We start from the raw sequence: 26769 nt of genomic DNA on the forward strand, positions 1-26769 counted from the left end.
CAGTGTTTGCTCCCCTCTTTCTCTCCTCCCCACTTCCTTCCTGTGTCTGCTCCCCCCTTTCCATTTCCACTTCCATCCAGTGATGCTCCCTCCTCCCCTCCCTACTAACATCCAATGTCTGCCCCTACCCTCTTTCCATCCACCCCACTTCCATCAGCATTTTCTCCTTCTCTCTCCCTCCTCCCCCATCTTTCTCCAACACACCTTCCATACCAGTATCTCATTCCCTTCTTTCTCCCTCCACCCAGTATCCTGCTCCCTCACCTCTTCACTGCTGCTGTATGCTTCTCAAACCTGCAGCAGTAGCTGTAAACTTAAATGCAGTCATCACAGGACCTTTCTGCACTTCCCTGCGGCTGCCGGCTCTGCTCCGGAACAAAGAAGTGACGTCAGAGGGGGTGGACCGGCAGCCTTGGGAAAGTGTAGGGAGGTTCCACGATGGCTAAATTAAAGTTTATTGCCACTGCTGCTAGTTCAGAAGAGCAATAGTGGCAGAGTAGGGCAGGAAGTCCCAGACCTGGTGTGCCAACTGTGCACCTCGTTAGAGCACGCACCCGGGGTGGACCACTCCTCCTCCTCCCCTTGGTATGCCACTGGTCCTAACTTTATGTGCTTACTGACCAGGTTAAGTGCTAGTTCCGCCCAAGCACCAAGTGGGCAGTGCTGCACTGATTTGAGCCAGTTTTCAGCAGCAGGCCTGCTCAGCATGGTTTAAACAGGCAGGAGTCTCTCCTCTGCTTCTGAATGACGTTCATTCTGTTGAAGAATGCCATTATGTGTGAACAGAACCTGTTTTCCCAATACATTTTTTAAAACTGCATTTTTGTTTTGCTTCTCCAATGTTAAACTGACTAATATGGACCACCCTCTAACTATAAACAGATTGCAGATCTTTTTTTTAACCTGATAACCATAACTAATGATATGCAGACTTACACTGTAAGTAATACTTCTCTAAAGTATATGGACTTTAGTAGGATTATGTCTAGAGCTGGACTGTGTTCTCAGTAATACTCTGAATTCTTGGACCATTATAACATCATCTTTCATTTTTACATGCTGATGCATTTCTAAAACTTTTTGTGGGTGTGCATCTCTCTGTGTGAGGCATTTGGAACAGGGAGACTTTATTTTCTTAACACAGTTTTCTTTCCATCAAAAAGCATTAAGGAAATGTATAGGGATATGTGTTCTTTAGTACATACTCACTTTGTTAGTGCTCCAAAGAACATTTAGGACTAGATTCAGTAAATGATGCTGAAAAAAATCCATACAGAGCTCTGTTCTATAAATAGCACTCTTGAGTTGCATGTAGTTTATAGAACTGTGCATAGAGCTGATTTATACACCAAGGGGCTCATAATAAAAAAAAAACCCATCTAAAAGTGGCCTAAATGGCTACTTGGACGATCAAAAAGCCTGACCGTCCAAGTACCCATAATCAAAGCTGGTTTTAGGCATTTTTAGAGGAGGGGAAAGGGCTGGCGGTAGGCGGGAGGTGGGCTGACCTACACCATATAACCATATAGCCAGAGGGGCCTAAGGCTCCTGGGCCTATTCTGGTTGGCCCAGGCGCTTCAGGCCCACCTGTAGGCGGGGTTTGAGCTGCCTGGGTCAATCCAGCCCCATTCTTGGGACGGCTGGCCTGCCGGACAGGCAGGCTTGGCACCCATTTGTCTGGCCAATGATCTCAAGGTACGGGGGTGGGATTGGGGGTGGTGGGGTTGTGGGGTCGGCGGGGGGGCTGATCGGGGATTTGGGGGGGCAGTCATGGAGGGGGGGTTGTGTCGAGGGCAGGAGGGCCTGGGATCCCTCCTGCCCGTATTTTAGTGGGGGGTGGGGGTTAGAGGTTGTCCCCGGGCCAGGAGGAGTTGGTCTTCCTCCTGGTTGGATCGTGTGTGTGTGTGGGTGGGGGTTGGGAATCGCGGGGCAAGAGGGCTTGGGCTCCCTCTTGGCCAGATGTCATCTAGGGGGGTTGGGGATCGCGGGGCAAGAGGGCTTGGGCTCCCTCTTGCCCGGATCGTTGTAGGGGGGTTGCGGTTCGACAGGGCAGGAGGGCTTGGGCTCCCTCCTGCCTGGATTGTTGTAGGAGGGGGTGGATTCTATAATGGTGTTGTTTTTGACAGACACCGGTTACAGAATCCAGCTTTTAGGTGAAGGACTGGCTCCTCCTTCACCTAAAAGCCCTTGTTTTGGACGTTTGGGGCTTAGGCTTTTTTTAGGTTGATAATATGGTATAAGTTTAGACGTAGTGGTGGTCTGGGCATTTAAACAGCTGAACATAGAGGCAGGTCATTATAAAAAAAAACCTCCTTTTGGATGTTTTTTTTGATAATGGACATTTTCCCTGCTTCTACTTTCAACGTTTAAGGCCTTAGGCCAAAAGGGGACTTATACTTTTTTTTATTATGCCTTTCCACACTTTAAGGGTAAGGATTTACACTAATTGAAACCTGGTGTAAATCCTGTTGCATAATGTAGGTACGAATCTCCAGTATTCAGTAATACTGCACACTAGTGCTGCCCGATTCACAATTCAAATTGATTCACTGATTCGAATCAGGTGAATTGATTCGATTCAATTTTAAAAAAATTTGGCCTCCCGAATCGATGACTGACCCTTCCCCCCGTGCCTTCCTAAAGCAGGAGCGGCAGCGCTGCCTCTTGCTGGCTGTCCGCTGCTGCTCCTGCTTGAGGGGGGAGGGTCAGTCGGGAAGGCCTGCATGTCCCCCTAGCTTCCCCGCTCTTACCTTAAGCTAATACGGCAGCCTGCGGGATTTGTGGTGCTATAGTGATCGCTGCAGCTGCTGTCATCCTCAGCGGCACGTTCTCTCCTCTATGGTCCCACCCCTCCTCTGACATCAGGGTCAGGATCGTGGCAGAGGAAATTTGTCGCTGAGGATGATGGCAGCTGCAGGGATCGCTATAGCACCAGCGATCCTACAGGCTGCTGTATTAGCTTAAGGTAAAAGCGGGTAAGCTGGGGGAACATGCAGGCTTGCCGGAGAGCAGGCCTTCGCATCAGGGAGGCAGGCCTGTGCAGAGGGAGGAGAAGGAAGAGTGCCTTCATGGTGGGGAGGCAGGCCTGTGCAGAGGGAGGAGGAGGAAGGAGTAAGAGAGGTTAGGGGAGATGCCAGACCTGGGGTGAAGTGAAGGGAAGAGAGAGACCAAACCAAAAAGAGGGGAAGGAAAGCAGAGGAGAGGTGCTGGAGTAATGGAGAGAGGGAGAGAGAAATGCAAGACCACAAGGGGAAGGGTACAAGAGGGACAGATACTGCTCCTAAGTAGGTGGGCAGAGATCAGGATGGCAGAAGAGATAGTAGGAGAAAGCCTGGGGATACAGGAGGTAAGGAAGAGAGAAAGAAGAAGATGGTTATGGGGAAAGACATGAAACAGAGATAATATGCTGGGCATGCGGGGAGCATAGGAACAGGGACACAAGGGGGACACTACTGGAGAGGAGAATAGGGACAGGTACACAGAAGAGAGATGCTGGATGAAAGGGTAGTTGAGAAAAGGAGAGATGGTGGATCTGTGGATGGTGGGGTATATCGCTGCAGCTTCGGGGGGATGGAGATGAAAAAAAGGAAAGATGCCAGACCTCCGGGGGAGGAAAGGGAAACAGAAGGGGAGGACAGAGATGGAAGATGGATGGTTTGCACAGAGAAAGAAGAAAGAAGGAGAGCCTGATCAGAAGACAACCAGAGCCTGGGACCAACATGATTTGAAAAATGACCAGACAACAAAAGGTATTTTTTGTGATTACAATATGTCAGATTTGAAATGTGTATCTTTCCAGAGCTGATGTTAGTCCGTAAATGTGAGCTAAGATTTAAGAGAGAGAGGAAAAGTATTTTTTGTTTGTTTGTTTTGTTTACACCACGGGACCAGTGTGAGTAGGAGAGGGCAAAGGGGGTGAAGAGGCTATAAAATAAACTCACAGGATGTTTGGAAAAAACTACTCAATTGGGCAGGAAAATCAAATTGAAAAATCGATTCAATAGGCTGAATCGAATCGAAATTTTTTTCCCCTGAATCAGGCAGCACTACTGCACACATCTTTTGTGAATGCCCAGAACTAGGTTTACCATATTTTGGGCTGCAAACCCCAGGCATATGGCCATGCCCTGTTCCTCCTCCAGCCTCACTCCATTCTGCCCCATCCCCACCCTGTTACACCCCCCAGATACACAAAGCTCCCACACCATGGTAAAAAATACCTTGGTGGGAGCAATTTTTCTTTTACCAGTGATGCTCAGCACAATAGCATGCAAATTATATGCATGCTATTTGTGCAGAGAATCACAGGTAAAAGTGGGAAGAAACTATGCCTGACACTTGCTCCTTATCCTGCCTGCCATGGCAAAAAAAAAAGCAGTCCCTTGCCTGCCAGTACAGCTGACCGGGGCAGAGGAATCTTCCATCATCTGAGCTGGCAGACTCCCTAAAACCTGCAATTCCCCTTCCCTAATCAGCTCAACCAGGAGGCAGGCAGGGGCTGCTGTTTAATTTTTTTTAATGGGTGCAGCTGTTGTGCTTACACAGCTGCGCCCATTAAAAAAAATAAAGGTCATGTGAGCCCAAACTGGGATCCCCTGACACCCCTCACCTTCCATTCCCTCCTGCCTTGAAGGGCCACCTCTTCAAAACGGCGGCCTTTCCCCACTCCCGGTACATACTTTGGCATATCAGGCATCTCCCGGTACAAACTTTGGCATCTCAGGCAGCTCTTCATGACAACGAATTCCGAATATTGTTGCTTACTATCCATTCCTATGGCCATTTTAGAAAACAATTGAAGACCTATCTTTTTTCTAAATATTGGACTGTTTAACAAATCATCTTATTTCATGTAATGTTTACTTTTATAACTTTTTGTAAACCGTGTTGAACTTCTGGTTACGCGGTCAATAAGCACAATATTATGTTATGTTATGTTATCCTGGGATGTACTGGGAGGGATCTAAGGTCCTGATTGGCTCAGCTGACTAAGGTTCCTCCCTGGGGAGGGGCCTTATGTATCTTAGCCAATGAGGGCCTTAGACCCCTCCCAGTGCATCCCAGGATGCACCAGGAAGGAAAATGGTTGCCATTATGAAACGGCCCTTCAAGGCAGGAGAGAGTGGGCATCCCTCCTGCCTGATTTGTGACAAAAGGTATGAGGGGGTCCTTGAGTGTGTGAGGGGGTGTCTGACCTGACCCCCCCAAAGAGAGGTAAGGCCAGTAGGAAAAAGGAGGTATTGATGCCCCTGTATAAGACTCTGGTGAGATCATATTTAGAATATTGTATACAATTCTGGAGGCCGCACCTTCAAAAAGATATAAAAAGGATAGAATCGGTCAAGAGGAAGGCTAATAAATGGTGAATGGTCTTGGTCAGGGGTGCCCACACTTTTTGGACTTGCGAGCTGCTTTTAAAATGACAAAGTCAAAATGATCTACCAACAATAAAATTTAAAAATAAAATGTTAATTATCATTTATATTCTGCGGGTTTTCAAAGAGGTCAAGGTAGATGACTTTATGCAATGTCACCTCAGGAACAACTATACAAAAATAGACAAATATACCCCCTCCCTTTTTACTAAATTGCAATAGCGGTTTTTAGCACAGGGAGCTGCACTGAATGCCCTGCGCTGTTCTCGATGCTCATAGGCTCCCTGCGCTAATAAATGCTATTGCGGGTTAGTAAAAGGGGGCCATAGTGCAAAATATAGACATCAGATATAAATTGTCAAAATGGACACATTTTGATTACTAAATTGAAAATAAAATAATTTTTCCTACCTTTGTTTTCTGGTGATTTCATGAGTTTCTGGTTGCACTTTATTCTTCTGACTGTGCATCCAATATTTCTTTCCTTCTTTCAGCCTGCTTTATGCTTCCAGACTTCATTCTCTCCGCCAACTTTTTCTTCCTCTGCCCCCCTTTCTTTTTGTCTGTCTTTCTGTCTGTCTTTCTCTCTCCATGCCCCCTTTCTTTATGTCTTCCTGTTCCCCCTTTCTTTCTTTTTTCCCTTCTTTCTTTCTGTCTCTCTGCCTGCTCCCAAGCTGCCGCCATCGGGGAATGGGCCTCCAAACCACCATCGCCGCCATGAGGGAACAGACCTCCAAACCACCACTGCCCCAAGCTCTCCCTGCTTCCCCACACAGAAGCATCAGGCCGACCTTATTTCCTCTCCCCGATGTCATTTCTGAAATCGGAGAGGAAGTTCCGGGCCAGCCAGGCAGCAATTGGCTGGCCCAGAACTTCCTCTCCGATGTTGGGTGGGGAAAGTTGGTCGGCTCAGCGCTTCTGAGTCAGGAAGCAAGTAGAACGCAAAGGCAACGTGATTGACTCGCGTTGCCTTCACGATCTACCAGTCAATCGTGATCGACCTTTTGGGCACCCCTGGTCTTGGTTTTAAGGTGTTTGAGGGACAGACTTAAGATTTCAATATGTATACTTTGGAGGGAAGGCATAACAGGAGAGATATGATAGAGTCGTTTAAATACATACATGGCATAAATGCGCATGAGTCGAGTCTCTTTCTTTTGAAAGGAAGTTGTGCAATGAGAGGGCATAGGATGAAGTTAAGACATGCTAGGCTCAGGAGTAATCTAAGGACACTTTTTTACAGAATGGGTGGTAGATGTATGGAACAGTCTCCCGGAAGAGGTGGTGGAGACAGAGACTGTGTCTGAATTCAAGAAAGCCTGGAATTGTCATGTGGGATCTCTTAGAAAGAGGAAGAGATAATGGTTACTGCGGATGGGCAGACTGGATGGGCCATTTGGCCTTTATCTGCCAACATGTTTCTATGTTTCTATCTTGTTTGGAATAATGTTTCTTTCTGTTTGCCCTTTTCCATGCTTCCCTTAAATCTCTAAATATATAACCCAGGTGACAACGTTTTCTCACCCTTACTTCCTTGCGCAAGGAAGTAAGGGTGAGAAAACGTTGTCACCTGGGTTATATTTATAGATACCTGATCCTTGTGAATAAACTTTATTGTACTATATACGGCCAGATATATCAATCCCTTAAATCTCTGTCACCACTGCAGCTCCTCTAGCACAGTCACTGTAGCATTAACAGCAAAAGGATCAATTAAGAGGGCCACCGAGCCTCAGTGTTGAGGTGTTCTTCTGGCCCCGTCCCCATACTAGCAGGAAGTGTGCATCATGGGAGGGGTGGGGTAGTAGAGCCTTGCAGAGCACCTGAGCCAAGGCTTTGTATTCCCTTTAATCAGTCTTTTTGCTATTAATGCTGTCATAGCCATGCTGGAGATGTGACAGAGACCAAGGTTTGAGGGGAGCATGGACGAGGGGAAGATGCTTATACCATGTGGGTAGGAGATAAGCCACAAAGTGACAACACTCCCCAGCAAGTAAGATGGATTAGAAAGCCAAACTTGCAGCACAAACTAAAGTTGAAATTATGGCTTCTAGTAACAAATAAAAGGTGTTTGGTTTTATATGAGTAGAAAAAGGAACTCGGAAACCTGCTCAGAAGCTGATGAAATACTAAAAAATTTAAGTCTGAGATGCCATTGAAAAGAGCAGTCTGTTAGTACTCGGAGCTGACACTTTAAAAATCATCTTGAGCCAGTTCTATTTAATTCAGTCCTGTTTGTATCCCCGGAAGAAGCCAATACAAGTCTGGCGAAATGGGCTCCATCTGGATTGGACTGTTGTGAAACTTTAAGACAAGTTTGGTGGCTCTCTATTTTTTCTGTCAGCTATTTTCACTCTATGTGCATTTGATTACATTCCAGAACAACTTCATTCTTTAGACATAAATAAAGGGCTTAATGATTGCATAGTAGTGTTTGAAGTCAGTAAAGTTGAAATATACAAAAAAAACCCATATACATTTAAAAATATTGAAAATTAATTAACCCACAAAATAGGGTGTTTGAAAATATGAGAGGTTTTTTTTTTTTTATAGGACCAGTGATTGAAATCTGGAACTGATAAGTCTCAGACTTAAATCTTTTAGTATTTCATCAGTTTCTGAGCAGATTTCTGAGTTTCTTTTTCCTCTCATATAAAACCAAACACCTTTTATTTGTTACTAGAAGCCATAATTTTGCTTTAGCTTGTGCTGGTAGGAGATAAGCCCACATTCCCACCTCGAATGCCTGCAGCAACTACACCCATTCCTTACAGGTAAGAGAAAGGGGCAGCAAGCAGGATAATTATGGTGAAGCCAGGGCCCATGTACCCTTTTCTCTGTTCACCAAATATGGTTGAGGTGTCCGGGTAGGGGAGATACTCAGTTCCTCCAGTATTTCATAAAAGTCTCACTCAAATGTGGATCCTTTTGTAAAATATGTTGAAAAACACCAACATATAAACATGGCCTATGGGGGGGCATCGATATGAAAACTATATGTAGATTTAACATAATCATATAAAGTATTCTCTATTTCATAATGTTCACATTTAAATGCTAATACTTATATATATATATATATATATATAGGCCACTATACATTCAGATGACGCCAATCAATAAGGAAAACCACCAGAGTAAATTTTTTTTAATTTGAAGGGACAAAAAATAGGTAGGGGATTGAGGGCATTAACCTTTATTCTTTCATGTTAAGCCGTTTGAAAGGAGTATTTCTAAACATCTTGTATTTGCTGTAAATTAGATGCAAAACCCGACAGAGAAATGTAGAAACACAGTAACGTAGTAAATAATGGTAGAAAAAGACCCTCTTAGTCCATCCAATCTGCCTAACATAGGCATCACCTATTTTTAAATGCTGGTTGTGAAGTCACCACTGTGTCAACCATATAAGCAGCCAAACATGATGGGGATGATATGTGGTGTACTACTGACAGTATTTAACTGATCAGTCAAGATGACTTCCTCTCCCTCCTAAGCTGCACAATTCCCCCATTCGCAGTATGTGACAATAAAATGGTCATAAGTTTCTAACCTTCATCCACCTCTCACCATGTGCAGGACACAAGACTGTACACATCTATCCAGCATCAGCCTCCATTCCCCCTTGCTGGATATGGCCATGTGCAAGACTCAGACCATACAAGTCTGTCCGACATCAGCCTCTGTTCCTCCATGCTCAGTTATAATGCCAAATTATTACATGATAGCCACTGTGATAATTATTAGGTGTGTGCTCAATATCTTCCCAGTGCATTTACCATGTGTTAACAGCATTATAGATATTGGATACAGTCGAGGGCACCTACCTCTGTATTTAACAAAGTAGGGTACATTCTCCAGCCCATAACACATTTGATAGTTAAGATGGGAAATAGCTTGTGCTGTCAAGCTGTCTTACTGTTAGTACTCACTCTATCAACTGTGTTAAGTGTTTAGCATACTTTAGTATAGGGGTAGGCAATTCCAGTCCTCGAGAGCCACTTGTAGGTCAGGTTTTCAGGATATCCACAATAAATATGCATGAGATAGATTTGCATCTCAAGGAGGTGGTACGTGCAAATCCATTTCATACATTTTCATTGTAGATATCCTGAAAACCTGACCTGCCTGTGGCTCTCGAGGACCGGAATTGCCTACTCCTGCTTTAGTAGATAGAACCTTTTAGTTTTTCCTCACAAATTTATTTAAAACCAATGTAGTTCAGTATGCATTGCGAAGTAATTGAAGACAGCTAAGTTGTCAGTGATGAACTAGTGGTCTCAAAATGGTTGCAGATTCATTTATACCCTCTCTTATTAAGACGTGCTGCCAAACAACATGGTTTATGGTTTATTTATTTTTATCCTGCCTTTTCCAAGGTGGGTCACCAAATTTATCATCACGGCATGACGTGAGCTAAATGTCAAACCACCCGTAGGAATAGTCTGAGCGGCTTGGCGTTTAGCTTGCACTGTTTGCCAGTGTGGCTTGATTAAAAGGGAGAGAAGGGGGATTAATTAAAAAGTTAATAGAAGATTGTAGTTGAAGTGTTTTTGCAGCTGAATTTGGTGCTAGTCCCCACACAAAAGTTACCAGAATATCCTTGCTCATACCAGAACCCTACTCTGCCTTACATGGAGCAGGGTTACCTATTCAAACCATGCTGTATGCATCTTTGATATTTTTCACCAGATTTTACTTTTTTTTTTTTTTAACCTTTTAGCTAACTGTATACCACCGTGTCAGAATGGAGGGATGTGTCTGCGACCACAGCTGTGCATATGTAAGCCTGGGACCAAAGGTAAAACTTGTGAGGAATCCTCTGTCCCAGGTGCCACTTCTACCTCTATATCTGGAAGCCAGGGCCTTGCTGCTTCTAGTCGGCCCATTTCCCTGCAAAATGCCAAGAAGATCCCGCCTAAAGACAACAGAGGGAGCCAGATGACCTTGACATTGAAACAGAGACCAATTGTCCCCCAGCAGTTAAAGGCACCGTAAGTGTCAAATATATCTTCTTTATCCTCTCTCTCCACTCCTCCCAATATGTCAATTTATGATGATGCTTTAATGGTTTCATTTTTATATTTTATGTTTAAATATTATCTACATGGTAGTTGTGATATTTTTTTTGAGATGTAGGGTTGTGTTTTTTTGTGAATTCCATTGTTTATGCCCTTTTTAAAAAAATTTGTGAATGTCTTTACTGTATAGATTGATTTCTGGCTTTATCTGATCATTTTATATACTAGCTTTGCTAAATTCTTTTAGAGTTGTGCTGAAGCTGCAGTGTTTCTTAAAGCAAAGGTAAAGTTTGTGTTGGGGTAATAATGTGAAGGTGTAAAGGAGAAAACTTCTCTCTTTTTTTTTTTTTACATTTCCTGATTTCTTTCCTATACCACTCAGGCACTGCTTTACTCTGTGATATTCTATTCACTGAAGGACAATAATTTAAAATTAGTGTATATAGATGCCCCAGACTGCTGAACTAGATGTCCAAGTGCTTGAAACAGCAGGATTTGGACTTCCATCACTGCTGTATGTTGAAATAGCAAAGGACCGTATTGGGGGGGGGGGGGGGTTGTTTTGGGCAGGACGTCCAACAGCGATTACCGCAGGGGAAGAAATGTCCAAGTCTATAAAGGAAATCCTTATGTAGACCTGTTTCAGGAACATCCAGGGTAAAAAATGGTTCTCTGATTGAGCAGCTGTTCATTATAGGGTTTAAGGCAGGGGTATCCAAACTTTTGGCTTTCCTGGGCCGCATTGGCTGAAAAACTTTTTTTCTGGGGCCGCGCAAACACTGCAGCAAGACAGAAGAGAGAGTCGGCAAGATGGTAAACACTCGGGGGCAGCAGAGGAAAACACTGCATCGCCCTCGACCAGGGCCGCACAAAATACTTCACGGGGCCGCAGGTTGGACACCCCAGGTTTAAGGCATGACACCTCTTTACCTTTGGTAGGTAGATGCTGTAATTTTAATCCTCCTACAGGGTTTACTGGACCCCTGTTGTACGATAGGTAAACATTGTCCCAGTTCTAGCCTTGCCTTCAGTTCAGCCTTGACTAGAATTTTCTCTCCCTCTCCTGCTCCCTCCTTTCTCTTATTGAGAGTTCTTATGAATACACAGTTAGATCCTAAACCCACTGACAAATTAATGGGAAAACTTTTCTTATTGACCTTATGGGAAGATATTTACTATAGGCCCATGATTCAAAGCTCATTATAGCATAAACATTTCTAACAAAAAATTAACAGAAAATAAATGGTGGCTTATTACAACAGCTTAAAGGTCTCACCCTCTGTATTCTGTTCATATCCTGGTATCAATTTCTGTTCAGCTTTGCTGTTTTAATGCACCAGTTCTGAATAGTTCATGAGGATTTCCTTTTCCTCTTTTCCTTTCAGCTGTCAATATGTGTATTATTCACAAAACAGAATAATAATTTTGTCATGATATAAATATTTCCTGCAATAATGATTTTTGAGAGACTTCTAGAGGATCTTTTCTTATATGTTGATTAATAGCAAACATTGTAAATTGTCCATTTATGCAAAGTATCCTGTTTCTAACAGTGACCAACCCAGGTCAGAAGTACCTGGCAAGATCCCAAAGAGTAAAATAGATTTTATGCTGCTTATCCTGGGAATAAGCAGTGGATTTTCCCAAGTTCATCTTAATAATGGCTTATGGACTTTTGATTTAGGAAAACCTTTTCTAAACCCTGCAAAGCTAACTGCTTTCATGACATTCTCTGGCAACAAATTTTAAAGTTTAATTACACATTGAGTGAAGGAATATTTTCTCTGGTTTCTTTTAAATCTACTACTTAGTAGCTTGATTGCATGCCCCCTAGTCCTAGTATTTTTGGAAAGAGTAAACCAAGTGATTCACATCTACCCGTTCCACTCCACTCAGTATTTTATAGACCTCTATCATATCTTCATTGAGCTATCTCTTCTTCAGTCTGAAGAACCCTAGCCACTTTAGCTTTTCTTTCATAAGGATGTTGTAACATCCCTTTTAAAATTTTCATCGCCTTTCTCTGTACCTTTTCTAATTCTGCTATATCTTTTTTGAGATGTGGCAACAAGAATAGTACATAGTATTCGAGCAGCTGCACAATAGAGCAATACAAGGGTGTTATAATATTCTCATCTTCATTTTCCATTCCTTTTCTTATAATTCCTAACATTCTGTCTGCTTTCTTAGCTATTGCTGCACACTGAGCTGAGGGTTTCAACATATCCTCAACAATGTCACCTAGATCCTCTTCCTGGGCGAAGACATGGAACCCTGCATCATGTAGCTATAGTTTAGGTTCCTCTTTCCCACATGCCTCACTTTTCATTTGTTCACACTAAGGGCTCCTTTTACTAAGCTGCGATAGCGGTTTTTGCGTGCGCTGAATTGCCATGCGCGCTAGACCTTAACGCCAGCATTGAGCTGGCATTAGTTCTAGCCTTGTAGCACGGGTTTAGCGCACGTTAAAATCCTACATGTGCTAAAAACACTATCGCAGCTTAGTAAAAGGAGCCCTAAATCTTGCCATTTTGATGCCCAGTCTCACAAGATGCTCTGCAAGAGGATTGTGAAAAATTGCAAATTTAACAACTTGGTGTCATCAGAAAAATTTAAATTATCTCACTAGTTATTTCCATCTCTAGATCATTGATAAATATGTTAAAAAGCAGTGGTCCCAATTCTCATCTCGTCCCTGCGGACTCTGTCCTCATTTGCACAGGCCTCAAACACTTGTGATTTTATATTTAAATCTTTTTATTAAAGTATAAAAAGGGACAATATTCTGTACAACTGTTTATAAATCACAAATAAAGCCCTCCATTTTGATCTGGTTTTGGTACAATTTTCCCCAAGATTCAGTTGCCTATATTTTTACATCATCTGAGAAGGTAACTGAATTGGATTGTCTTTCAGACATGGGTGTAGAAGTGAACCTAAACAGTGTAGTGGATGAACAGGAAAATAAGTGCCTGTTATATGTTGGAAATGTTCCTTGATGCCAGCAATGATGGATAAATCTGTTGCAGTAACAGTAAGAATCTTGAACAGCTGGGCACATGATGGAAGGATGTTGCAGATGGTAGGAGTCTGATCAGCAGACACAGATGCAAATGATGTCATTTAACAGTAGTTAATATAAATCCAAAAGCAGCTTCTGCATTTTTAAAAATCACTGAATTCAGTTCCTAATTGTCTAAGACAGTGATCTTCAATACAAGGCCTGGGAGCCAGTGGCAGCCCCTGGATACCTTTGGTGAGGCCCTCCTCATCGTTCTGTTTTTTTTCTTCACTACTATCTGCCTTTATTTCTAAGCTTGTAACAGAAAGCAAGAGGGCTGCATGCTTGAAGGACAAGGCATTTCTCAGTAGAAGAAAAGTGTGAATGGAAATGTCTGCCTCCTTGAGGATATTCTTAATGAAGTTTCAAGTTTTTATTAAAATTTGATTGAGTCGCTTATCCAATTTCTAAGCAAGATACAAATTAAAATATAATAGGGAAACATCAAATAAATGGCGTACTAATGGTTGACAGATTGAACGACAAACATGAGACAGAAAGGAAGCTGGGTTGGAACTACAAGTTATATAGGAAAGAAAGACAAATAAGGAACAAACAAAAGGAAGGGGAACATTGCTACTTGTTTATGAAGGGATAGATGTCATTGTCACTTGCTAGTAAGTGTTGTGGCTTTATGCATGAAAATATTTTGCGGCTCTCCTTTAGCTCATTTAGATTCAAAGTGGCCCCCTCTTAAAAACTAGTGAAGACAACTAACTGGTGTAAGATATGTTAAGTTTCTACATATTGATACTGCTCAAGTTTTTAGAGAATAACACTGGGACAACGTTTTTGTCTCTATCCCATGGGCTCTGGCCCTGTCCTCACAGGCTCTGTCCCTGCCTTGTCCTCATGGGCTCTGCCCCTTTCCCCACCCCAGTACCCGTCCAGTGTCACTCTCTTATTTCTGATTTCCTCTAGGTGTCATTCTCTTATTTCTGATTTCCTCTAGGTGCCTAACTGTGGGCATCTTTTATAGAATCAGGGTCTTTATGCTTCTCAGGTGCAAATGTCTATGTGCAAATTACACGCATATATTAAAATATGCATGTAAATTACAACTCCACCTACACTCTGCCTAAACTCCTTTGTTGAGCTTGCCTATGCACATACTGGTACTGCATGCAATTTTAAAGGCACAACCTAATTTTGAGGCCTTCTTTTTTTTTTTTTTCACACACAAATCAGTGCATTACATGTGAAGAACGACATATGAAATTACTTCCGTACTCTTAAAATAAATAAATAGCATTTCATATGCATTTTTAACCAATGCATTCAAAGGCGTTAGGAAACACACAGATTACAGATCTAATTTGGATTAATTTTCTGGCCCATGGCTAATACTTCTTTAAATTAGAAGGGTATCATTTGCTAATGAGCTCAGTTAAGTTTACATGGACAGCTGGATTTTCTTTCTTTTTTTTGACATATGTAATGCTGGATACCTTACCGATTGCACTTTTTTCTCTACCTTTCTTTTAACTAATGCGTCCTCTGAAGACCTGGGTCTCTGCTTATGTTAGATGCACTCTGCTCTGAAGCTCCTGCTCCCATTGACTTTTGTTGGAGCAGGACAGGGTAGAAATTAAAAATTAGAAATGATTTGGATAGTCTTGAAGAGTGATAACTGTAAGTTTTAATACATAGAAAAGCATACATTTGGAACACAAAGTCTAAGGAACTAGTGCAGGGGCGTAGCCAGCCCTCTGACTTGGGGGGGAATGGATTCCCTCCCTCCCTCCACACCTCTCCCCCTGCGGTGCCAAATTTATTACCTTTCTTGGCAGAGATGCTGAAGCTCCTCCTACTAAACCTCATTCTCACACTGCTGCACTATAGAAGAAATTGGCGGCATGTCAACAACCGCTGATGCCAGGAACTCCCCAAGCATGCTCATTTCTTGCATGAATTAAGCATTTGCAAGAAATTTCAGCATTGGCAGCTGGGGGTACTCTGCCAACAATTTCTGTACTGCAGCAGTGTGAGGAGGAAGGGAGCAGCTTAGCAACAAATTTCTTTGGCTTGCCAGGGCTTCAGCATCCCTGCCAGCCATTTAATGGGAGCTGCACATTTGGAGAGGGCCTGAGCCCAAAGTGGAGGGGCCCGGGGTCCCAAAGATTCTCCTTGTGGCTACACTTCTAGTTAACCATGGAGGAACAGGCGAAAGAGAAAAATACTGACTTGCACCCAACAGAAGTCTGTTTTGTGTTCAACAATTTAAACACACAATATGACCTATGTTCCCTAGGTTGTTCAGATCAGAATTGAGACGCCAGGTCAGGATGTGCTCAGTGCTGCAAGAAATTTTGCTAAACATGGAATCTTTGAGGAAGTACATAAAACACCATGTATTTTCTGGCATATGGATAAAAAGAATATAATCACGTGGCAGCTTCCACATATGTGTCATTTCTACATTGAAGTGGCCACATATAAATGCTAACACTTATATGTATAGTAACCATTTATACTTTATGTATATTTTTGTAAAATTGAATGTCTAAGCCAGAGGTACTCTACTTATATCTGAGAACTTCCAGTCTACCACAAGCCCCAGAAATATGAGTTAGCTCACAATTTTTTATGGCTCAAAATGTAACACCTGGATTAAGGTATTTCCTCAAGAGTTTTACTCTACCTCTGCACAGGAGTACAGTGTTTAATCTTGTCACTTAAATGAACATAAAGATGTGCTAATTTTAGCTCACATTTTTACTCATGTTTCAATTCTTGCCAGTCACTAATGGTTCCAGGTGGTCATGCATACAGTTGAAATTACAGAGTAATACTTTTAAAACAAATAGGAGGAAATATTTTTTTTACTCAGAGAATAGTTAAGCTCTGGAATGCATTGCTAGAAGATGTGGTAAGATTGGTTAATATAACTAGTTTTTAAAAAGGTTTGGACAAGTTCCCAGAGGAAAGTCTATAGTTTGCTATTGAGACAGACTATGGACTTAACTACTGCTTGCCCTGGATCGGTAGCATGGAATGCTGGGTTTTTGCCAGGTACTTGTGACTTGGATTGGCCTCCTTGAAGATGGGATACTGGGTGGATGGACCATTGGATACTGGGTGGATGGACATTTTCAGATGTGACACGGACAAGAGGTCATAGCCTGAAACTGAATGGCAGCAGGTTCAGGACAAATGTCAGGAAGTTCTGTTTCACACAACGAGTGGTGGGCGCTTGGAATGCTCTCCCGGAGGATGTGGTGGCAGAGACTACTGTTCTGGGTTTCAAACGCAAGTTGGATGCACACCTTCTTGCAAATCATATTGAGGGATACGGGAAATCCGGGTCTCCAACAAGGAGCACCTAAATGGGCCTCCACATGTGCGGATCGCCGGACTAGATGGACCTTGGTCTGATCCGGTGAAGGCGTTTCTTATGTTCTTATGGTCTGAACTGGTAAGGCTATTCTTATGTAAAGATATGCTAAGCTTAGCATGCTTTATTATTTCATTAGTCTTAGTTTCCAATATGTTCTGCCTCCCTTAACCTTTGCAGCATTCTGCTTTAGTAATGCCAGATATTTGCTCTGATCTTATTCTTCAATTGCCTTGTTGTAGCTTCTATGGAAATCACAATTGCAGTAAGTTTAAAAAGGTTGTATTTGATTGGACAGGAATGCATTCAGATAAGCTGAAGAAATTCTTAAATTCTTATTTCATTTTCAGAAGTGTGATGAAAATATCATTAAGTGGCTCAGTTTCAAAGCACTTAGCCACACAAAGTACCATAGGTTTCGGTGGTACTTTGTGTGTCCATGTGCTTTGAAAATGAGCCCCTAAATCAAGTACCTTTTGCATATGTAGCATCTCTTTGGGTGTTGGCTGGAGTCCCTCTCTGGCATTGAATATATGGGTCAATTTTAGTTGGTGGTGGTCCACTGCTTAAAAAAAAAAAAAAAAAAAAGCACTTATCAGCACTGGCTGAATATTGGCCAGTTTGTCTGTGTAGGGAGTAGTGCTGCCCGATTCAGGATAAAAGAATTTTGATTCAATTCTGTCTATTGAATTGGTTTTTCGATTCATTTCGATTCGATTTTCCTGCCCAATTGGGTGTTTTTTGTTTTTTTCAAACACCCCCTTTGCCTTCTCCTAACCACACTGGCGCTTTGATGTAAACAAAATAAACAAACAAATAAGACTTTTCCTCTCTCTGTTAAATCTTAGCTCACGTTTGCGGTTTAACACCAGCTCTGGCAGAATACACGTTTCAAATCTGACATATTGTAATCACTAAAGTTCAAAATAATTGGTAAAATTTTCCCTTTACTAAACCAACAGTAGGATAGTAATTGCACCACCGACTAAGTGCCTTAAATGAGCTCAGTAATTTAATAAAGGGGTTTCAGTATGGGCTCAATTTTCCCCATAAGTGACCAAAAGCCCCGGGCAGGTATTCATAAGTGGCTAGCACTTAGACCGAAGTCTAAATAAATCCTGCCCCGTACATCATAATACCCTTATGTTTTTAAATAATCTTAACAAATGAATATAAAGTGCAAATATACATCCTCTGTGGAAACAAGGAAAAATATAAGAGTGTTAAAAAAAAAAAAAACCAAAACCAAAACAATTGGGAAAACTAAAAGAATGAAAAAAATAAATAAAAATAATACCTGAGTCCAAAGCCAAAAAGATTCAAAAATTCCAAAATTTATATGAAAAATAAGCAATCCGTATCAAAGTTCATATCCATAATCCATTTGTGTAATTCATATCCAAATGCCGTGTATATTTCCAGTTTCAATGAATAAAATAATAAATAATTGGATGAATAAATAAATAAATAACTTATCCAGGTGGATTAGCTAAATTTACAGTTCATATATTCCAAATCAAGTCGAAGTTGAAAAGAATAACATGGAAAAACATTTACAAAGTCAAAATGAACTACTTAGCTAAAGCAGCTGGAATCTAATTTTCATGTGCACCGATTCATATCGGCACTGCGTCTCCACTCGACAGGCCCTGTTTCAATATCTTCGTCAGGAGGGAGAGTTGAAAAAGCAGTAAGTTCGCTAGTCCAGGGGCGAATTACACAATGTAATAATCCAATGAACCCCACTACATTCACAGCGGCACAATCACGCTGAAGTTGAGAACGCAACGGCGTACTGGGAGGATTTTTTAAAACAACCAATAGCCCCGCCCATGGCAACACACAATAGCGTAATGACATATGTCACATAAGGTCATTGAATGAAAAAAGAAAAGAAAAAAGAAAAAAAGTGAAACAAAAAAAAAGTAAAAAAGTGAATACAGATGCACAATACCAAATGCATGTGAGTATTATGTAAAACACTTATCTACATTTTCATTTAGTCCATGTGGAGAAAACGCTTTAAGGTGGAAAATCCAATAGTTTTCTCTTTGTAACAGGTAAGCACTTTTATCCCCGCTGAAAGTACTAGGAAGTTGCTCCAAAATGCACCATTTTAATTGGGCAAAAGAATGATGGTATTTTAAGTTGTGGGACACCATAGGAGCTGTTTGCCTGTATTAAGACAGCTCCGGTGCTCAATAAGTCTAATTTTCACTGCCCTAATAGTGCAGCCTACATAAATGAGACCACAAGGGCAAGATATCACATAGGTGGAATCGCAAGATGTGATAGACTTAAGATGGCAAATCGTGCACTCAGCACTTGTTGCTCAACCCCAACCCCACCAATCACAAGACAATACTCCAATGCTCGTCAACAAGTGTGCAATTTTATTTAGCCGCAGCCATAACTTCAGGATACAATAAATCATGACCAGTAATCAACTGGACAATACAACAAATCATGACCAGTAATCAACTGGACAATACAACAAATCATGAGCAGTAATCAACTTATGTCAAGACTGAACATATGAACATAACATACCACTGTATGTACATATCACCTGTTACTAGTATGCAATGTAACAACCACATGATCAGGTGCACAGCATATGCCTCCCTATCAGCTCACATTGTGGGGTGCCGTACAAGCTTCCCCCTGCTCACCCTGACCCCGCCCGTTCAAGGATGGGTCCTTTCCATATGCTGTACTTTGCTGTGAATACCATGGCCTGGCCTCGCCGCCGTCCAAGCAAGGAGACATGCCCCATTTTCTTTAACCTATGGCCTCCCCGCACCATTTACCTTCGAGGAGCAGCCTGCAGACAAGATCACAGTGCTAGCGATCTTTGCACTGCTTTGGAGTTGTTTCCTCTGCTGCGGTCCCGCCCCTCCTCTAATGTCAGAGGCAAGATCGCGGCGGAGGAAACAGCTCTGAAGCAGTGCAAAGATCACTAGCACCGCGATCTTGTCTGCTCCTCAAAGGTAAACGGTGCGGGGAAGCCGGAAGCGAGGGGGGGGAAACCGAACGCCAGGGGGGGAAGCCAACACAGAACTTCCCGACTGACCCTCGCCCTCTAAAGCAGGTGTTTCAGCGGCCGGCCAGCAAGAGCAGCGCAACCGCTCCTGCTTTAGGTGGTGAGGGGGGAGGGTCAGCCGAATCGGGAAGCCGATTTTTTTTTTGTTTTGAATCGATTCGAATCAATTCACCCGACGTGAATCGGTGAACCGATTCGAATTGTGAATCGGGCAGCACTAGTAGGGAGTTTATACAGACTCTAGATATGTATATTCTTCCCTTTTAGTCTTAGAGTGCCATTATTTATATGTATTTAAATAATGTATGGGATATTTACTGTAGCTACCATTGAAAATCAGCAATTTTCATATGTTGCCACTGCAGTTTTTTCTAGTCTGAGGGGCCAATGCTGAAAGTTGCACGTTAGAACAGTGTTTCAGTGTCTCAGTGGCTTCTAACATGACTCTAAGGAAAGATTTTGCTCTCTGATGCAGTAAATTAACAGCATACAAATTATCACTATGTTAACAAGTATGTGTTTTCAGAAAAAAAAAAGCCATAACAGTAGTAAGCAGGCCAGTGCTGCAAAAGAGCAAAAATCTGCCTTCTTGCAAGTACATGAGCAGTGATTTGCCTCTCACATTGAGAGGAAGGGAAATGTTTTTAAAAAGCTCACTACTCCACCCCTCTCCAGATCTTCCAGTCCTTCACCCTGAAAAGCTGTTCTTCTGTGATGCTGTTTCAATTACCAAGATGACACTCTAATCCTCCCCCCCCCCCGATAAGCTTCCCATATCCCAATCCCCATTCTCCACCTGCCAGAGAAGACTCCATATCTCCTCTGACACTAACCCAAAATGCCTCTAGTATCTCCCAGCACTCTAAAACTAATCCCTAGTAGTCTAATGACTTCCCCAGGCCTCCTAGACTTCTCTTCTACATTGGCAATTTAGGAAAATCTCTACTGAGTTTTGGAATAATTTTTCTATTCAACTGCATGATCTGGACTCTTTCCAACTATTTCAAAAATATCTGAAAACTTGGCTATTTTCAAAGTTGTAAATTCAGCTCCTCTCCATACTATTCCAAATTCATATTGTAATTGTTCTCTTTACTAATCTTTGTAACCCGTGCCGAGCTCTATTGTTACAGAGAAGATGTGGTATATAAGCCTAAGTTTTAGTTTAGTTTACAAAGAGGAAGAAGCGACACCATTTTTCAATATGGCGGCCTCTAACCGACATGGTGCATCCTCAGATGCATCACATGGAGTTAGCCTGCCAAATAAAATAAATTTTTCTTTTATTAAAATACCAATAAAGGAAAAATTCCCATATTTGGCAAACTAACTCTGTGCAAGATATACTACCAGGAATCAGGTGCCATCATTTTGGAAAATGACTGGCATAAAGGCAGAATTGAGTAGTCATCATTCCTACCTCTTCCTCAAGGTAGATGGGGTTCTGGACTACACAGGGATATATTTTGGAGTGAGTGGGAGATCTGTTCTACTAATAGAATTTCTTTGGCTAGCATTAAGAAGAATTGGGGGTATCTCTGGCAGGTGGAGGAATTGGGACAGAGGAAGCGCTTTTCTGAAATGGGAGATTGGAAGGTCTGGGATGGGGGGATAGGAGTTATCTCCAAGAAGCAGAGAAGAGAACTGCATGGCAATCTTGGAGGTTGAAGCAGTCATTACAGATGATAATGTAATTCTTCACCTTCTTTGAGGGACAGTATATTCCATTGTATAGGACCTATGGAATGGAATAATCTTCCTGAGTATATTCAACGGCAGCAGAATATACAGAACTTTAAAAAACTGTTCAAGCGGCACCTTTTCTGCCAGACGAAATATAAGGTTTGAGACTGTTATTAATGAAAAGGAGAAGATGAAAATAAGATGCTGGTCGCCTATGTATTTTATGGTTTGCACTTCTTGTTTTGTATTATGGGAGTATTTATCGTCAAATATATTTTATTGAGCACCAAGAGAAACAACAATCAGAAACAAGTATAAAGAACAATAAAACAGCTCCAAATTTCACACAAGAATATAGCAAACCCACCCCACCAACCCAACCCACAACCCATCCCCCCCCCCACTCTCACTGATGGCAAACAAAACATAATATACAGAGGATAAAACAGATACCAGGGGCTAGCAGTTCAAGATGCGACTATGAGCCACCGGAGTCAGTGTTGTCCAAAAGGGCTCCCAAATTCGCTGGAAGGCCCGTCCAGACAAGAAAGAAATGTCCTGAACTCCACTCCGTTCCCAAGAAAGCAACATAATCATGTGACTACACCAGAGGGAATAGTCAGGTGCCTCCACTTCCATCCACTTAAGCAAAGTGCAGTCCAACGAAGGAATGCGGAGGCCCCGGGCCAGCGGGGATGAAAATGTAAGGAGGCACCAAATAACACCAAGGCAGATCTCTGAACTGTAATGTTCCAGGTGGTATCTACAAAAAGAAAAACAGCGTCCCAAAACGTCCATATGGATGGACAAGACCAAAACATGTGGCTGAGACCTGCGTCTGGAGCACCACAGCGCCGGCAGTCCGCAGTCGAACAATTATGGGAGTATTTATTGTTGATGGTGTATGTATTGTTTGATGTAATGTTATAGTTCTGTATGTAACCCAGGGCGGGATATAAATGAATAAACAAACAAACAAAGCTCCTGCCTTGTGCTCAGCCTTAGTGTTCTATTTCCTTTTCTAGATCAGGGTTTTAATGTTCATAAAGCTATTAGATCTTATTTCAATATGTGCTCTGGTGTCTTACACATGGATTTACATAGGGCTCCTTTTACAAAGGTGCGGTAGCGTGCGTGCTAAAATGCCGTATGCGCTAGCCGCTACCGCCTCCTTTTAAGCAGGCAGTAGTTTTTCGGCTAGCGCGCACTAATCTTGTGCATGCACTAAAAACGCTAGCGCACCTTCGTAAAAGGAGCCCATAGTGTGTTATCTTCTGCAGGAGACTCTGCATCATGGAGCCATTAAATTGCACACAGGAGTTAGGCTAGTCAATGCCTTCACAACTTTTCTGTATCGGCCCCTCAATTCAGCCTTTCTTGGTTACCCATTGATGGATCATGGGTTTTTTGTTTTTTATTTACAGGGATAGGCTGTCATTTGAAGAGAATGTTAATTGACAATAGGAGTGCACATTTAAGAAAAATTATCTGCATTTAAGAAAAATAGGAGTGCACATTATCATGCATGTAAGAAAAATCTTTAAAGACTTCAGCGGATCCAGAACACTGCAGCTAGGTTGATCTTCGCACAAAGCAAATTCGATCATGTTTCCCCGCTTCTGTCAAAACTTCACTGGCTTCCGGTGATTTCCAGGATTCACTTTAAATGTACCTGCTTAATTTTCAAGATCCTATATGGCATTCTTCTTCCCCTAATCCCACTATCCTGGAATTCTTCGAAACCTGATACTACCAGATCCGCCCACATACTCAAACTATCTTTCCCCTTGTTAAAAGGTGTCACGTATGCAGGTAAATTAGGGAAATCCCTTTTCTTCAAATTCACTGTGCTATGGAATAACCTCCCTGCCCTGCTGCGGAATCTAGGCTCATTCCAATTATTTCAAAAGCATCTGAAAACCTGGCTTTTCTCCAAAACGTAAAGCTATCTATTTAAAATGTAAAGCTAGCTATCCTCTTCATAACCTCTAATTTCTTATTATGTCCTTCCCTCATTTATTGAATTACCTGTAAACCGTGCCGAGATCTATCTTTATGGAGAGGATGCAGTATACAAATTTAAGGTTTAGTTTAGTTTGCATGTATAAAGGTTCATGCATGCATGCACTGTCAGGAAAGAGTATGCATAGATCTCCAAATTCTGTGAAGGGTGTTAAAATGAGGTCTAAGCATGCAGAGGTTATTTACATTATTAACTACATTTACTAAATGGTGCTAAATTGACATTAAGTACTAATAATTGGTTTCATCAAGCACTAATTTGTAGTTGTGCACATAAATGACTTGTACGCCTAATCTATAAACTTGGCATCTAATTTCAAAGATGCATATTTCAAAGGGGGTGTAGCCAGTGGTGTAGTGAGGGTGAGAAGCGCCCCTTCCCCGCCCTCTTCTCTGTCCCCCGCTCTATCCCTACCCCTGCCTTGGGTGCACACACTCTTTCCCTTCCTCGTGTCTCTTAACTTCCCTGGCGTGAGCAATATCACTAACTCATGACCCGTGTAGACTGTCCCTCTGACATCACTTTCTAGGTGCAGGACCCGAAAGTGATGTTAGAGGGAGAGCTGACACTGGCACAAGCAGCAGGTTGGAGTTGCTGCTTGTGTCAGTGAAGAGACAGAGGTGGTGGGAGGAGGGGAAGTAGTGCGAAGAGAAGAGTGGGAAGGAGCGGGAGGGCGTAGAGGAGGAGGAAGGGGCCAGTGCCCCCACTAAGATGGAAGCCGGGGCAGATTGCCCCCCTTACTATGCAACTGAGTATAGACATGGGAGGGGCCTAGCAGGTCTGGGTGTGTGCCAGGTAATTAGTTGTAAATTACAGAATACTGTCAGTTACATGCTCAACTGAGATGCCAGAATTTGGTTGCAAACATTTACACCAGCCATTGAGATGGTATAAGTCCATACATCTAGAGCAGTGTCTCTCAAACTTTCTCGAGCCGGGGTACACCAAAGGTAGTGGCCACGGCTTGAGGCACCCAGAAGTGCACAGACATTGCCGTGATGATGATATGCATATGCGTAACATCATCATGTTGACGTCCATGCATGTGCAAAGGCCCCCCCAGATGGGCCCTGAGACACCAGTAGGGGGTGCCAGCAGGGAAGAGAGCCGGGGAGAAGGAGAGGCACTGGTGCCAGCTGATTACCTACAACAGGTTTCTCAACTACTTCAAGCTAAGTGCCCCCTAAGTCTAAGAAATATCAACTGAGTACCCCAACCACAGACTTCCTAGGCCCACCCAAGCTGTGCCCCAGATCCCATCCCCTTTACTAATTGTAATGCAATTTTTTCCATTCATTTTTCCTATACACACAATATACACAGCAGATATAAATTCTCAAAACTGACACATTTCAATCGCTATATTGAAAATAAAATCATTTTACCTACCGACAATCCTCTGTAGGCTGCTGTAATTAGCTTTAAAGGTGAGACCGGGTGGCCAGGGGGGAAGCCAGAGGATGCTAGAGAGAAGGGGGAGACATGCAGGTCTTCGGCAAATCGGGCAGCGCTGGTGCTGTACCGCATAAGGAAGTCAACTGGCAGGCACCTCTCTTCCTCCTCAGTGTGCTGCGGCACACTTGGAATCTCAGGAGGCACACAGTTTGAGATACACTGCTCTAGAGTTTGGTTGGTATTCAGTATTAGTAACAATACACAATATTGATGATTATAGAATTAGGCATAGATTCTGTAAAGTGTGCCTAACTTTAGGCGTGCTTTAGGCGTCTAATTCAAGTGGATAATGAGCGATTTAAGGGTCTTAACAAGCGTTAATTGGAACTTAGACGGAGTTAGGTGTCCTTAGAGCACAGACGCGAGATAGGCGCAGATTTAGGGAATAGTTGCGTCTAGGTTTGTAGACGTGGGCGTACATAAGTACATAAGTAGTCGCCTCCGCCGGGGCAGACCAGAGGTCCATCCAGCCCAGCGGTCCGCTCACGCGGCGGCCCATCAGGCATATTGCCTGGTCAGCGGTCCCTGACTAATTTTATTGCCTACCTCTACACTTATCTCTAAACCTTCCACTGCTCTTATCTGTACCCCTCAATCCCTTTGTCTTCCAGGAACCTATCCAGGTCATCCTTGAAACCCTGTACTGTGCTATTTCTTATCACGGCCTCCGGAAGGGTGTTCCATGTGTCCACCACCCTCTGTGTGAAAAAGTACTTCCTTGCGTTTGTTTTAAACCTGTCCCCCTTCAATTTCATCGAGTGACCCCTTGTTCTTGTGGTTTCTTTCAAATTGAACATGGGCGTGGTTAAGGATAGGCACCACATAGACGCTAGTTAGACGACAGAGGACATCTAAACAGTGTGAAAAATGGAGGCGTAGGAAAAGCTGGTCTAAGTGTAGTTTTTGCTTCATTTCAATGCAGTTTCAGCTTTCGTAGCCGGAGACTTCCTATAGACACAGATTAGGTGTGCTTTCAGCTTTCGCAATATTTCCTATAGTGAGTTTGAATATGGTTTTTTTTTCTTCTTTCTCCCTCCTGATAGATTTAATAAGCCACCATATCAATAGAGCACATCAATATAAACATATTGCACGGAAAACATAGTACTTTTCTGCTCAAACAGTAATATGATTTAGTCATTACACCACCTTTGGCTTTCCTGCTTAAAAAGAACCCCCTTGAAGTGTTGGACTCCAAGTAGATTGGCTAAGATAGATCCCTCTATGTCCCAGCTGTGCTGGTCTTGCACTCTGCATGAAGGTACCTTACGTCACATGACTTTTGACTGCCCCATGCTCCAAACTTTTTGGAAATTGGTCTGGTCGGATATCTGTAGGATACTCAGTATTAAGGAAGACTTCTCTTATACCTTGCTTGTTACTGGCACTCCTACATCTCGATACTCCCCTACTGATCCTAAGAGTTTGTTATTGCGAGCGCTACTATTAATAGCTCTTAGGATCATATTTGCTAAATGGAAGAATTTTACTGACGTATCTCACGCAGAGTGGTGGTCACACTTAAATATCATTGTCAAATACGAATCTCTTTTTGCACAAAAGATGGGATCCCTGCATCAATTTCATGCTATATGGGACCCGATATTACAATATTGTTCTCAAGAAACTTCATGAGGATGACCTTGCTATTGCTTTTCAATTGACTGCACTGAACATCTGTATGATTCTATATATTGTATTTTCTTCTATCCTGTTTGGACCCAAATTCAGCATTTCACACTGTTGTACTACATGATTTCCCAGTATGGTTGTT

The 26769-nt window shown here is 42.5% G+C and overlaps 1 protein-coding gene across 7 annotated transcripts in view; it reads left to right on the plus strand.

Annotated features, from left to right (window-relative positions):
- Window positions 1–26769, plus strand: part of LTBP1 (latent transforming growth factor beta binding protein 1) — a 941660-nt gene that overhangs the window by 154693 nt on the left and 760198 nt on the right. For all 7 annotated transcript variants that reach the window (XM_033937066.1, XM_033937071.1, XM_033937073.1 and 4 more), the window contains exon 3: window positions 10099–10369. In XM_033937066.1, the coding sequence (XP_033792957.1) occupies window positions 10099–10369 (271 nt within the window). The remainder of the gene's footprint in view (window positions 1–10098; window positions 10370–26769) is intronic.

The sequence above is a fragment of the Geotrypetes seraphini genome, chromosome 3, assembly GCF_902459505.1.
Source record: "Geotrypetes seraphini chromosome 3, aGeoSer1.1, whole genome shotgun sequence".
Lineage (NCBI taxonomy): Eukaryota > Metazoa > Chordata > Amphibia > Gymnophiona > Dermophiidae > Geotrypetes > Geotrypetes seraphini.